A 14026-nucleotide genomic window follows, 5' to 3' on the forward strand; every position below is an offset into this window, starting at 1 on the left:
AATGATGGGAAAGAACAAAGGCTTCAATGCACGTCTGAAGGAAAAGGCTCCTCACTGTCTTGTTTTTCACTGTATGATACACCGCCAAGCCCTGGCTAGCAAACACCTCTCGGTTGAGCTGAATGAAGCGCTCAAGATGGTTGTAAAGATCGTCAACTTTATCAAAGCCCGTCCATTGAACAAACGCATCTTTGCGGAGCTGTGTGAAGATGAGGCACACCAGACACTCCTCCTTCATACCGAAGTGCGCTGGCTATCAAGGGGTCAAGTGTTGGTCCGTTTTGTTGAGCTGAAAGAAAAAATAAAGGAGTTCCTGAGCTTGAACAACCAGAAATTGCTTGACGAAATGACCAACGAATTTCTTATGAGAACATCATACCTGGCTGATATTTTCAGCCTATACAACGAAACAAACAAGCGCATGCAAAACGCGGACGCGAACGTCATGGAATGCAAGGAAATCATTGACGCATTTGTGCAAAAAGTGGAATTCAGAAAGAATAAACTCATGAAACAGGAACTACAGCACTTTCCGTCACTTTTCAATCATACTGGAGGTAATTTACCTGAGCCCTTGAGCCGCGAATTCACGTGTCACATGGAACTGCTACAGGAGCAGATGAAGTCACGGTTCTCTGATGTTGATGAACATGTCGCCAAATGCGCATGGGTAATGGATCCGTTTACCGCAAAGGTGGAGGACGTGGAGTATTTAGACGCGGAGGACGAGCTCTTGGACGTTAAAACGAATTCTCTTCTAAAGAGTTTCTTTACCGAACACGGGTACAAACGGTTCTGGCTCGTGAAAGGGTCCGTCTTCGCGCCTAAGCTTGCTCGCAACATGCCATAACTAGACTCATCCTGCCGTTTGCCACAACATATCTGTCAGAAACTGCTTTCAGCTCTCTGGTAAAAATCAAAACAAAGGCACGCAACAAGCTAGACGTGCACAATGACTTTCGTCTGTCTGTCACACAAATCACGCCTGCTATCCAATCCTTAGCTCAGGAAATACAAGGCCAGAGCTCACATTAAAAATCCTTACACACTTGAAAATGGGCATCATTCAGAGGCTACAATAAATGGCAAGAATAAGTATGAACACACACACAGCATTTTTTTATATATATTATTGTTCTTACATTTTTTATCTATGTTTTTAGATTTTTGGGTGTTAAAAATGCAATTGATGAATTTGTTTGATAATATGGTGTAATTTCTCTAATTACTTGAAATTTACATTTTCAGTTTAGAAATTGTTTGTGGTATTTGTGCTACAGTTTAAGAAAAAGTGGAGCCTGTTGTTGTAAAGAAAATCTATTCTGAATTGTTTCATATTGCCCTAACTATTTTATTCAGCCGTTTTTGCATTTATTAAAAATGTAACAATTGATATGTATTGATTATATTTTCTGTCAGTATGCAAAATGTGTCTGAGGGGGTTTGGGGGTCGTTAAGGATTTTGAATATTTAAATAGGGGTCCCCTGGAAAAAAGGTTGGGAACCACTGAGCTAGAGGATACATCGATGTCCCCCAGGTGGAGTATGCCGCCGCGGTGCACTCGTGCCCGTAGGCGGCGGCCACCTGGGGATGGGGCTCGACCTAGACTCCCGTCCAAAGCATGCGGGGTCTCGGCATCTCTGGTGTCGAGAGCTTACATTGCGGCGGACCAAGCTGCCTCCTCTCTCCACACTATGGCTCCTGCCAGGCCAGGGCGTTGAGAGAGCTCCACGAGGATAAGACCGACCCAGCGCTTATGCAGGAACTCCGCGCCGCCACCGACCTCGCTCTACGGGCGACCAAGGTGACCACACGGGCCCTGGGTCGGACGATGTCCACACTTGTGGTCCATGAGAAACTCCTCTGGCCGATCCTTGCGCAGATGAGTAACGCCGAGAAGGTCCGCTTTCTCGACGCACCCGTCTCGCAAGGGGGCGGCTGGTTGGTGTTACTGTCGAGCCGCAGCGGCCCTGCTCACCCCTCGTCGGGGGCGCGAGACCCGCACGCGGCTGCCCCCGGAGGGTTCTCAACAGTAAAGAAGCACTCCTCCGTGCCGCGACTCGGCTGCCCCGGCCGTCGAGTCCCGTGCACTGTCTGCTTCCCAGCAGCCCTGGTCCTCTTCGACGCCCTCCAGCTCTGGCGCCCCCCACTCAGGCGGCCCCCCCTGGAGGAGACGGCGAAGAGGAGACCATCGCCCCATCAGCAGCCGCGGCCTTCATGGGAAGACCTCAGGGGGATCGAGGCTACCATTGGGCCCGACCCCAGCCACATCGCTGGGAAGTCGGATAGGGACGGATCCTGCCCCGTCTCGCCATCTGCTGGCCTCCTTCGGGGGGCTAGCGCCCACTTACTCTCAAAAAAGGGAGTTTCCTCTCTCTGGTTTATCACAGCCGCTCCCACCATCTGCACGGTGGTGAGCGGCAAACTCGACGTTGCGTCATGGCAAAGCGCAATGTCGAGTATAAACACCAGCCCTCAGCACTCTCAGTCAGACAGTGCGTTGAGCTGCGCAGTCGCCAGGCAGGAAAAACAGCAGAGCCGATCTCCTCCCCGGGGGACCTCCCCCGGCAAGGAATCCGTACTGCTAGCCATCGAACCACCTCCTGGGGGGGACGATGAAAAAGATCGTAACTTTAGTCCCCCTCTCTCATTCTGGGAGCCTGCCGGCTTCCCAGACTGTCAGACTGGCTAGGGAAGACGATCCGTCTCGGCTACGCGATCCAGTCGCCTCACGCCTGCCAAGTTCAGGGCATCCGATATACCTCAGTCAGAGGCTAGGGTGTTCCCGTACTTCTGGCGAGGTCGCCACCTTTCTGGCGAAGGAGTGATCGAGCCCGTCTCATCAGCCAAGATGTTCAACGGGTTTTACAGCCTGTACTTTATTGTCCCCAAGAAAGGCGGAGGGTTGCGCCCTATCTTGGGTCTGTGTGTTCTGAACAGGCACCTACACAATAGCTGCCTTTCAGGTTGATCACGCAGAAGCGCATCCTGACGTGTGTCAGGACTGGTTCATGGCAATCGACCTGAAGGACGCGTAATTCATGTCTTGATCCTTCCTCGACATCGGCCGTTCCTACGGTTCGCATTCGAGGGACGGGCATATCAGTACAGGGTCCTCCCCTTCGGTCTGTCCCTGTCTCCACGAGTCTTTACGAAGGTCGTGGAAGCCACCCTCCTTCCCCTTAGGGAAGGAGGTGTGCGGGTACTAAACTATCTCGACGACTGGCTCAGCTTGGCGCACTCTCGAGATCTGTTGTGTACACACAGGGACCTGGTGCTCCGGCACCTAGATCAGTGGGGCTACAGGTCAACTGAGAAGAGCAAGCTCTCCCCGGTGCAGAGAGTCCTCTTTCTCGGTATGGAACTAGACTCTGTCCTCATGAGCGGCCCCGCGGGGGCGCGAGACCCGCGCCGAGGAAGCCCGCGCGCACGCGGCCTCCAGAGGCAGTGCGACTGACTACAGAGCGTGCCCGATCAGTGTTGAACTGCCTGAAGCTCTCAGGCAGTCAGCGGTCCCCCTGAAACAATTCAGAGGCTCCTGGGATACATGGCATCCTCGGCGGGGGTGGTCCCCCTCGGGTTGATGCACTTACGACCGCTCCAACACTGGCCTTGGAGAGCATGGCACACCGGCAGCAGGCGTATGGTCATCACGCTTTTTCTGCAGACACACCCTAACCCCCTGGTGACAGGGGTCCCCTTAGGGATACCTCCCTGTAGGGTTAGGGTGCCATGTGCAATGGGCACGCAGTGTCGGGCGGTGGACGGGCCCCCGCCTGCGTTGAGCCACGCAGCCGGCTCATTTGGGAGCAGTTCGGCCAGGCACAGGTGGTCCTGTTGCCTCACCGGACTCCACCCATTGTCCGCTTTGGTACTCCCTGTCCGAGGCAACCCTTGGCACGGATGCCCTTGCGTACAGCTTGCGGCGGGACAAGCAGGAGTATGCTTCCCCCCAGTGAGCCTCATTGCACAGGTCCTGTGCTAGGCCAGGGAAGAGGAGCATCAAGTGGTACTAGTTACGCCCCTTTGGCCTAACCAGGACTTGGTTCTCGGAGCTAAGGCTCTGACAACAACTCCCCCCTGGCCGCTACCCCTGGCGAAGTTCCTGCTTCCCCAGGGGAAGGGGCACGTTACGGCATCCCAGGCAGAACCTGGTCTCCATGTCTGGACGGGACGAGGAGATCCTGAGTGACCCACCTCCGGTCTGGTTGGGACGTCACTCAGGCTAGGGCCTCGGCCACTGGGCGGCTATACGCCCATAAGTGGCGCCTCTTCTCGTCCTGGTGCTCTTCTCGGCGAGAAGACCCGCGGAGCTGCTCGGTCGGGTACGAGCTGTCCCTTCCTCAAGAGAGACTGGGGAGTAACCTCTCCCCCTCCACACTGGGAATGTATGTAGCCGCTACGGCCGCTCATCATGACCCAAATGTTGGGTAGCCTCTGGGACAGCACGACCTGGTCATTAGGTTTCTAAGGGGCGTGAGAGGGTGACCACCTTATCCGCGCTCCGTACCTTCTTGCGACCTAGGTGGCGGGCCTCAAGAGGCCCCGCCCCCTTCGAGCCTCTCATGGTTGCCGCTCTTTCTCAGTCTTGATAAAGACGGCTTTCCTGATGGTGCTCACCTCCAAGAGGGTAGGGGATCTGCAAGCACCCTCCGAGTCCACAGATTGCCTAGAACTCGGGGCCGGGATTCTCACGTTATCTTGAGACCCCGCCCCGGCTACGTGCTCAAAGGTCCCACCACTCTTCCGAGAGACCAGGTGGTGAACCTGCAAGCGCTCCCCACCGGGGAGGAAGACCCAACCTTACCGTGTTGTTTACCTTACGTGCACTGCGCCTCTACTTGGACCGCACGCAGAGCCCAGAAGCTCTGAGCAGCTCTTTGTCTGTTTCGGAGGTCAGCAGAAGGTATGGCTGTCTCCAAACAGAGGCTGGCGCACTGGATCGTGGATGCCCTCGTTAGGGCATACCGATCTCAATTCGCCCCTGCCCGTTGGGAGTGAGGCACACCCCTCATGGGCACTGGCTCAGGGCGCCTCTCTAGCAGACATCTGCAGAGCTGCAGGTTGGGCTATGCCCAACAACTCCGTGAGGTTCTAATACCTACGCGCGGAACCGGTGTCAGCCCGCATTCTGGCAGGTGTAGGACCAGCAGCTGGTAGGACGTACGCCTGCGAAAGCCCTTCCCCCGTCCTTAGGGGGATCAGCGGCTATTACGCCTCCCCTCTTTCCCCCACTGGGTAAAGAACAAGCATTTTATCCATCACTAGCACCTTCCTCTGGGCAGGCTGGGCAGAGCAACCCTGCCCCCTTAGGCCGGGGAACAGTTGAGTTATCTCCCACATAGCTCTAACCGGACCTAGTGCTTCAGACGTGGTAACCCCCCCTCCGTGGGCTGTTCCGTCTGATGTATCCTCATGAATGGTTCCCACCTCGGCAACCCATGACCTCCCTAGGTGGATTCCCACCTTGCGGTTAACTCCTGCAGTCCGCACATTTTCCCATGAGTTCTCCCCTGTTGGTGAGACCATGTGGTGTCTCCACTAATTCCTCCCTACGGTAGGTAGTGGTCTCTGCAGCGTTTTTCCCCCGGGGGGAATAATGCTTACCCAGTGGCCCTTACGGTACCGGGCGGCTTCTCGCCATTTAGAGAACTAGGCCTCCGCCCGTGACGGCCGGTGGCAGGGGCTTCCCAACTTTGTGGTAAAGCTCTGACTGGATGGTCATAATTTCGCGTTAGCGTCTTCGTTTGACTCGCCCAGGCCAGTCAACGTCGCTCCGCTAGAGATTGTGACGTGGCTCAGTGCTGTGCGTCTTACATAGGAACCCCATTCTGTCGGTCGACACAACGTCGAGAGACCGACAGAAAGGGAACGTCTTGGTTACGGATGTAACCTCGGTTCCCTGATGGAGGGAACGAGACGTTGTGTCCCTAGTGCCACAACACTGGCCGCCCACCCAGTGTCGGGAGGATACCAAAGGTGAATGAATGAGCACGCCGGCTTCCCTCTTATACCCGGACATCCGGGGAGGAGTCCGGCATGCAAATTTCATTCGCCAATTTTCATTGGCCTTTTCTAAATACTCAGAAGATGATAGGTTCTCAAGACAAACCCCATTCTGTCGGTTCGACACAACGTCTCGTTCCCTCCATCAGGGAACCGAGGTTACATCCGTAACCAAGACGATTTCCAGGCCTCCTCATAGACATCATAGTTATAGTTGTTGTTTTTGGATCGACGAGAATACTTTATGTGCAAAAAACAAACCAAAATTACGATTTTAATCGATATATTCTCCTCTGTCTTGCCAGTCTATGGTGCGCATTCACGAGACCACTTAGACACATTTTAACGATTGACCAATTTAACGATGTCTTTAGTACTTTTTTGGACCTTGACAGCAACTATAACCATGATGTCTATGAGGAGGCCTGGGAATCTCTCAGATGTCACCTAAAATATCTTTATTTGTGTTCCGGAGATGCCGGGATGTTATAACATTTTTCCGACAATTAATTTTCTAATAATTAATTGCGATATGGTGATAATTTTTTTAGAGTTTGACAATCATTTTTTATAAAAAGAAGTTGTGATTATTTATTTAATCCTTTATGAATCACGTATCACTTGCAGAATAAGATAAATACACACTTTAGTAAATACACCTTTTAAACCATGGCTATAATTGTATGGAAAACATTCATTTTAACAACGATGAATTGTAAAGAATCATTCTTTAACCCCATCATATTATCTGACCAATAGGGACATCCAGTCTACATAGCTCCGCCCATTTTCATTTTCTTGTTTTATACTCATTTCCAGTGTGCCCTGTTATTCCGTTTATTTAGGATTTACAATTTAGCATGATGTGTTTATGTCACTCTTTTCTAAGAGGAAAGTATGTTTAAGGGAACACGGCACAATATCATCTGACACACACACACACGTGTGGTGTGTGTGTGTTTATTAATGGAGTAAGGTCATCTTCAGCACTAACTCCATCTCTCTTGTCCCTCTTACACCACGCAGCCCTGCTGCTGAATCAAGGTAAGGCCTGTGAATCACCTCTGACATGTGTCCGCTAACCCTCATTTAAAAACACTCCACGGGTCACGCCGGAGAGCACAGAGACACCTAAAAGCTTTTCCGAACTCATCAGGGACACGATTGGGATCTTGAAAGAGGGATCAGACGTTTGCTGTTGAGAGAGAGAAGTACACAGAGGTGGAGGTGTACTGAAGAGGCGAAGACGTTTCGCGGCCTCTTTAAAATCCATTTTAAGTGCTTAGAAGAAAAACTTGTTGGATCTCTTTAAAGTGCTTTAAAGGGGTCATATGGCACGAATACGTGTTTTTCTGTATCTTTGGTCTGTTATAAGTTGCTCATGCATGTATTAGACACGTAAAATTGCAAAAATTCAAGTGTCGGAACAAAAGATGCATTCTATCTAAAAGCAAATGCTCACCCAGACCTGCCTGAAACGCCTCGTGTAACCACACCCCCACAAATCTACGTCAGTTCGTGGTATGATTTGACTAAGACCGCCCAAATGTATACGCAAGTAAGGTAGGCGTATCTGTCAGTACAATTGCTTTGGAACCTGATGTTCCCAATATGGTAAGAGGCATTACATTTCTGTCACACGCTTCCAGTTTTCGACCAATCACTACGCACAGGTTCACTGGCCAATCATAGCACACCTCGCTTTTCAGAGCGATGTGCTTTGTAAAAAATCTGCGCGTTTCAGAGAGGCGGAGCAAAGAGGAGATACAAACATACACGGTATGTGGAAAATACAGCGTTTTTGAACCTTAAATCGTGCATACACATTGCATTACATCTAAAACAAACGATAATATTCGTTTTAGCCGTGTCATATGACCCCTTTAACTGCTACATTTAGGTTTATTCATAAAGACTAGAAGGAAACTGTAAAGGAATAGTTCGACTAGAAATGTTTGAAACGTGTCGAAAAACTCTTTAACATCAAATCCAGCAAAATCCTGGAACGAAAAACACCTCAGACTCATTTTGAATAATGAACTCCGCAGTACACTCGGATCATCTCAAAGCTTTATTTCCAAACCTTGTCATGTTGTTTGTGTGTGTACAGTATGTGTGTGTTGTGATGTACCTGATGTCTATTGGTTGGTTGTGCCGTTGTTTTTGATTGAAAGGTAAGGGGTGTGACCTTTATTTCCTGTCTGCTCTATCTCATCCGGTCTCCTCTCTTTCATCTTTTGTGGTGTCTGTGTCTCAGATGATCCAGAGGGGGAGCTGAGCGCTGAGGAGGAGGAGGCCAGGAGGATAGCGGAGATGGGGAAACCCATTCTGGGTGAACACAGTCAACTGGAGGTGGTGATTGAGGAATCCTATGAATTCAAGGTATTATACTGGTAATGGCCAGAGGAGAATGTTATTGCTCTTTCATAGCTCAGGACAATTGATGGAGTTCTCGGTGTAATTGAAGTGTCAGCTTTGTTTTTCTTTGGAGAAATAAAGAAAGTCAAATGAGAGTGTGATTGTTGAAACACATGACGAGTATGGAGGTGTAAATGAATGTAGATGGTAGAGGTCAAACAATCTGGATGTGTTCAATTTGAGAAATGTTTGAGTTCATGTTGAGATATTCAATAATGTTGACTTTTGATTGCAGACTTGACTAATCTGAGCTCAGCTTGACACATTGTTGACATCTCTTCTGAAACTCTAATGACATTTGTGTCATTTGTGACTCTTTACCTCAGGAGAAACATATAAGACATGCATGAGACTTAAGCAAAAGTTTCCATTTGCTCTCTGCTTAATCTCACTGATGTCTAGGAGAAATGATGGAATAGGTGTCTTTTCTCTCTAATGTTAGGTAACTTTGATGCAAATGGACGTGGTCAGGGGGACACTATAGCAACGGCCTGCAGATCATCTTGTACTGCCTAGCGACTACCTAGAAAGCCCTAGCAACCATCTAGCCTATCAAAGAGCAAATTCATTTGAATATCATCAGATGGCTCGTGAGATCATTTATTCAGCTCTTCAGTTTTACCCAAGGGGCAATCTTCCGGTCTCTCTCGTGAAACCAACACGGAAGTGACTAAAACTGCAATTCATTGATTGGTCGCTAGACACTGGCTCCAAAACAGAGCAGAATCTCATTGAGCCCCATGTTAAAATGGCCAACTTTACAGCACAAAAAAACATGTTTACAAAAAATTATTTTGGTCTATATAGGTAATTTTACCCTACATGACAACTGTGAGGAGGGTGATTTTTTATAACTCACCCGTTTAACTTATATTAAGGCTTAAAATTCTGCAAAATAGTTGCGTGGCCACTTGAGTGACAATTGGTTTCAGCCAACCGGGCGCCTCAGCTCCAACCATGTCCTGCCTCTTTGCCCATTTACGATTATCCAGGAGTGACATGCGATGACGCGATGCCAAGATGGCGACAACTGGCTCCACCTACTTTAGGCTTCATTTTACTCTTCACAAACCTACGGGTGACGTCACGGACACTACGTCCATATTTTATACAGTGTATGGTTTTACCGCATCTGTTCATCTGTGTCTGAAACGGCTCGACAGGAGGTCAGACGGTGGAATCATGCATGCTGAAGTGTACAATAGAGCTCTTTACTGTATGTAGGTCATTTGATATGTGGCATGAAACATGTATGTCCATTAGAGATGACGGCCCATAGGCGGAGATTCTCACGGCACACTGAGTCTTTTTCATTCTTCACATCACAGAGGATGAACATTTTAAATGATCAATGTTTGATTATCTACAGAAAAGTCATTTGAAACTCCCACTCAATGATTATTACAGCTACAAAGATGTGTTCTGATGCGTTTAACGAAGATTAAAGTCTATTATTTGTCAACTCCGTGGTGCTAAAAGAGACATTCTCAAGCTCCTGATCAAAAAACACGATTATTGACAACAGTTTCTCTCAGATTACTGATGTGAGACAAATGTAACGCTTCAGATGAGACTACACTTTCACAGATCTGTTTTTGGATGACATTCTCATTTTATTTTCATTGTAACTTAAGTGTAAATGATCTCTTTGATTAACCTCACATCATTCATGAATTGCGTTGGTGTTTTGAGGTGGTTGGTCTGTGTTTGTATCATTATTTATTTAGAGCAGCGTCTGTGTAACAGGGTCATCATTAAAGCAAACAGGACGCTCTGGTTTGTGGCGTGAGAGAGATCACGTGTGTCACGTGTGTTTCAGAGCACCGTGGATAAACTGATCAAGAAGACGAACCTGGCGCTGGTGATCGGCACTCATTCATGGAGAGAACAGTTTGTGGAGGCTGTGACCGTCAGCGCAGGTCTGTCATCACACTGAATTCGTTTCATTCACTCAATCATTCTCAAGCGTGAAAACGTAATGAGACTTTAACATTCAGTGAGATGAATAATTCACAGGAACATGTCAATTTTGCCATCTTTAACATCAAACCATTTTTGTTTTATTTTATTTCCTGGTGTTTTCAAAAGCCCATACCAACTCTGGACGCTATTATGTATATCTTATTTGTATTTGAACAAAACAAATTTGTTCATACACTGTTAAATGTTACACAGAACAAATATGATGATATAAACTTTTATTATAGCTCTATATAATAAAAAAACGATGTATTAATAATAGTTATATATAACTATTTAACTTTATTTCTACAGTAAATCCATTTTTGCATTGTTGCAAAGCAGCATTACAGAAAATACATTTTAGCAGTAGAGATGAGAAAACGTGCAGAAATAAGGAAAAGAAATTGAATAAAATCAGTAAAATGATAAAACACGTCTTATTGCAAATAAAAAATAAATAAATCGATTACAAATATATTTATTTTATTCATTAAATTATCAATTATCAGACTGTTATATTCATAGTGCTGTCATAAAATTGTGTGTCTTGAAGAGATAATTGACCCAAAACTGAAAATTAATGATTATATTTTAATTATTTTTGTGTGAACTATCCCTTTAACATATGGTTGCATAGTGAAAACGTCTTGGTTACGGATGTAACCTCAGTTTCCTGATGGAGGGAACGAGACGTTGTGTCGAGCTGACAGATGGGGTTCGTCCTTGAGAACCAATCGCTTCCGACTACTTAGAAAAGGCCAATGAAATTGGCGAATGAAATTTGCATGCCGGACTCCGCCCCGGATATCTGGGTATAAAAGGGAGATGGCGTGCCTCATTCATTCACCTTAGTTCTGAGGAGCCTGAGACCTCTCACGACTGCTGCATTGGGCAGCACGTGTTGTGGCAAGAAGGACACAACGTCTTGTTCCCTCCACCAGGGAACTGAGGTTACATCCGTAACCAAGACGTTCCCTTTCTGTCGGTCTCTCGATGTTGTGTCGAGCCGACAGATGGGGTTCCTATAGAAAACACCACAACACTGTGCCCTGTCACAATCTCTAGCGAAGCGACGGTGACTGGCCTGGGCGTGTCAGCCGTGAACGCTACTGCGAAATTGTAACCTACCAGTGGGTAGGTAGGGGGTCCCAGAGCTTTCTTGAAAGGTGGGAAGGCCCCTGCCTTTGGCCTCACAGGCGGCGACCTTGTTTCTCTAACAGCGAGAAGCCGCCTGGTACCGTAAGGCCACTGGGTAAGCGCTACTTCCTCAAGCAGGGGATGCGCTACAGAGACCACATCCTACCGTAGGGAGGAGATTACTGGAGATACCAACATGGTCTCACCGTTAGGGGAGAGCTCATGGGAAGAATGTGCGGACTGAAGGAGTTAACCGCGAGGTGGAGGTCCACTATAGGGAAGGTCATGGGTTACCAAGGTGGGAACCAAGATGGAAACGCCCTGCTGGGGGGTTACAACGTCTGGTAGCACTAGGTCCGGTTAGAGCTATGTTGCAAATAACTCAGGTGGTACCCGGCCTAAGGGTCAGGGCTGCTCTGCCCAGCCCGCCCACAGGAGGTGCTTGCTTAGTGATGGATGGAGTGCCTGTTCGTGCCTGGAAAGAAGGGAGGCTGAATTAATACGCTGACCCACTTGAGAAAGGGGGGAAGGTACCATCATAGGAGTACACCCTACCGGTTGCCAGTCCTACATGTTGCCATGCAGGATGCGGGCTGACACCGGTTCTACGCGGAGGTTGTAGAACCTCGCGAAGGTGTTGGTTGTAGCCCAACCCGCAGTTCTGCATATGTCTGCGAGAGAGGCGCCGCGTGCCAGTGCCCACGAGGAAGCTATACCCCGGGTGGAGTGAGATCTCACTGCGAGTGGGCACGGGTGGTTTTGGGATTGGTAGGCCGTCGTGACAGCGTCCACAATCCAGTGCGCCAACCTCTGCTTGGAGACAGCTCTCCCCTTCTGCTGACCTCCGAAACAGACAAAGAGCTGATCCGAGCTCCTGAAGCTCTGCGTGCAGTCTAAGTAGAGGCGCAGTGCGCGTACTGGACACAACACGGATGGGGTTGGGTCTTCCTCCCAGGTGGGGAGCGCCTGTAAGTTCACCACCTGGAACTTTGGGCACGTAGACGGGCCGAGGTCTCAGGATAACGTGAGAATCCCTGGGTCCGAATTCTAGGCAGTCAGGGGACACGGAGAATGCTTGTATGTCCCCTACCCTCGAAGCGAGCGCCATCAGGAGAACCGTCTTCATCGTGAGATGAGAAAGAGCGGCATCACCTAGGGACTCGAAGGGGAGCCTGATGAACATCTGATGGACCGCCTGGGTAGGGAACGCCGGGGCCGGAGCTGGCATCGAAGAGGGCCGGGGCTGCTGGGGAGCAGGCGCCGTACGGGATCTCGAAGGTCTGTGGGCAGCCGAGTCACGGCGGGGCAGGATGTGGCTGATCACCTCCGTCTGCTTCTTTACTGCCGAGAACTGCTGAGCGAAGTCCTCGACAGTGTCACCAAACAGCCCACCCTGCGCAATGGGTGTGTCGAGAAAGCGGACTTTCTCGGCGTCGCTCATCTGTGCAAGGTTAAGCCAGAGATGCCTCTCCTGAACCACAAGAGTGGACATCGAACCCTGGGTCAGTCTTACCCTCGTGGATCTCTTTCAACGCCTTGGCCTGGTGGACCTGCAGGATGGCCATGGCGTGGAGAGAGGAGGCAGCTTGGCCCGCAGCAGCGTAGGCCTTTGACACCAGTGATGCCGAAATCCTACATGCTTTGGACAGGAGTTTCGGTCGACCTCTCCAGGTGGACGCCGCCTGCGGGCACAGGTGCACCGCGACTGCACGTTCCACCTGGAGCATGTCGACGTAACCTCTAGCTGCCCCGCCATCGAGGGAAGAAAGAGCGACGGAACTGGTTTGACATGTACGAGCCGAAAAAGGGGCGTTCCACGTCTTCGTCAGTTCCTCATGCAACTCCGGGAAGAATAGAACCGGGGTTGGGCGTGGCTTGGAGTCGTGCTCAGAGCCCAAGAACCATGTGTCCAGCCGTGAGCGCTGGGGGAGAGGCACCGGAGTGCACTCTAACCCAATGCTCACGGTGGCCCGGGAAAGCATGGCCGACATCTCGAAATCCGCTTCTTCCTGAGCTTGACCCCCGTGGGGGGGTGCTGCAAGGAATCGTCGGGATCGGATGCTAGCAAATCGTTCTCCGATGCTGCGATAGACATCTCATCTTCTTCACCCACCATTTCCGAATGCGTGAATGAGGATGCAGACGGTATGGTACCGTCTGCTAGGGAACGGTCAGGCGAGCGAGACGGGGTGCGAGCGTTCCGCGAGCGCTTGGCTGATGGATTTACGCTCGCAGTGGCCCCCATATCACCCTCGCCGCTCGCCTTGGCGGACGGTATGGCCTTAGCCATTCTCGTCACAGCCCGGGAAGCATGCGAGGTGGTGGCTGGTTCTCGAGAGAAGATAGCCACGCATGACCGCAACGTCTGAATGTCCATCCGCCCGCAGTGCGGGCAAGACGAGTCAACAAAGGCTGCCTCAGCGTGCTGGAGACCCAAACACTTGAGTCCGTCCCCCTCCTCGATGAGGGTACCGCACCCACGAGAACAGCGGGACATGCCAC

General features: G+C 50.0%; 1 protein-coding gene across 5 annotated transcripts in view; it reads left to right on the plus strand.

Annotated features, from left to right (window-relative positions):
- slc8a2b (solute carrier family 8 member 2b) overlaps positions 1 to 14026 on the plus strand; it is a 140706-nt gene that overhangs the window by 120659 nt on the left and 6021 nt on the right. For 4 of the 5 annotated variants that reach the window (XM_057350863.1, XM_057350857.1, XM_057350860.1 and 1 more), the window contains 3 exons: positions 7034 to 7051; positions 8265 to 8389; positions 10245 to 10344. In XM_057350863.1, the coding sequence (XP_057206846.1) occupies positions 7034 to 7051; positions 8265 to 8389; positions 10245 to 10344 (243 nt within the window). The remainder of the gene's footprint in view (positions 1 to 7033; positions 7052 to 8264; positions 8390 to 10244; positions 10345 to 14026) is intronic. The other variant, XM_057350859.1, reaches the window with a different exon arrangement.

This window comes from Triplophysa rosa, linkage group LG14 (genome assembly GCF_024868665.1).
Source record: "Triplophysa rosa linkage group LG14, Trosa_1v2, whole genome shotgun sequence".
Classification (NCBI taxonomy): domain Eukaryota; kingdom Metazoa; phylum Chordata; class Actinopteri; order Cypriniformes; family Nemacheilidae; genus Triplophysa; species Triplophysa rosa.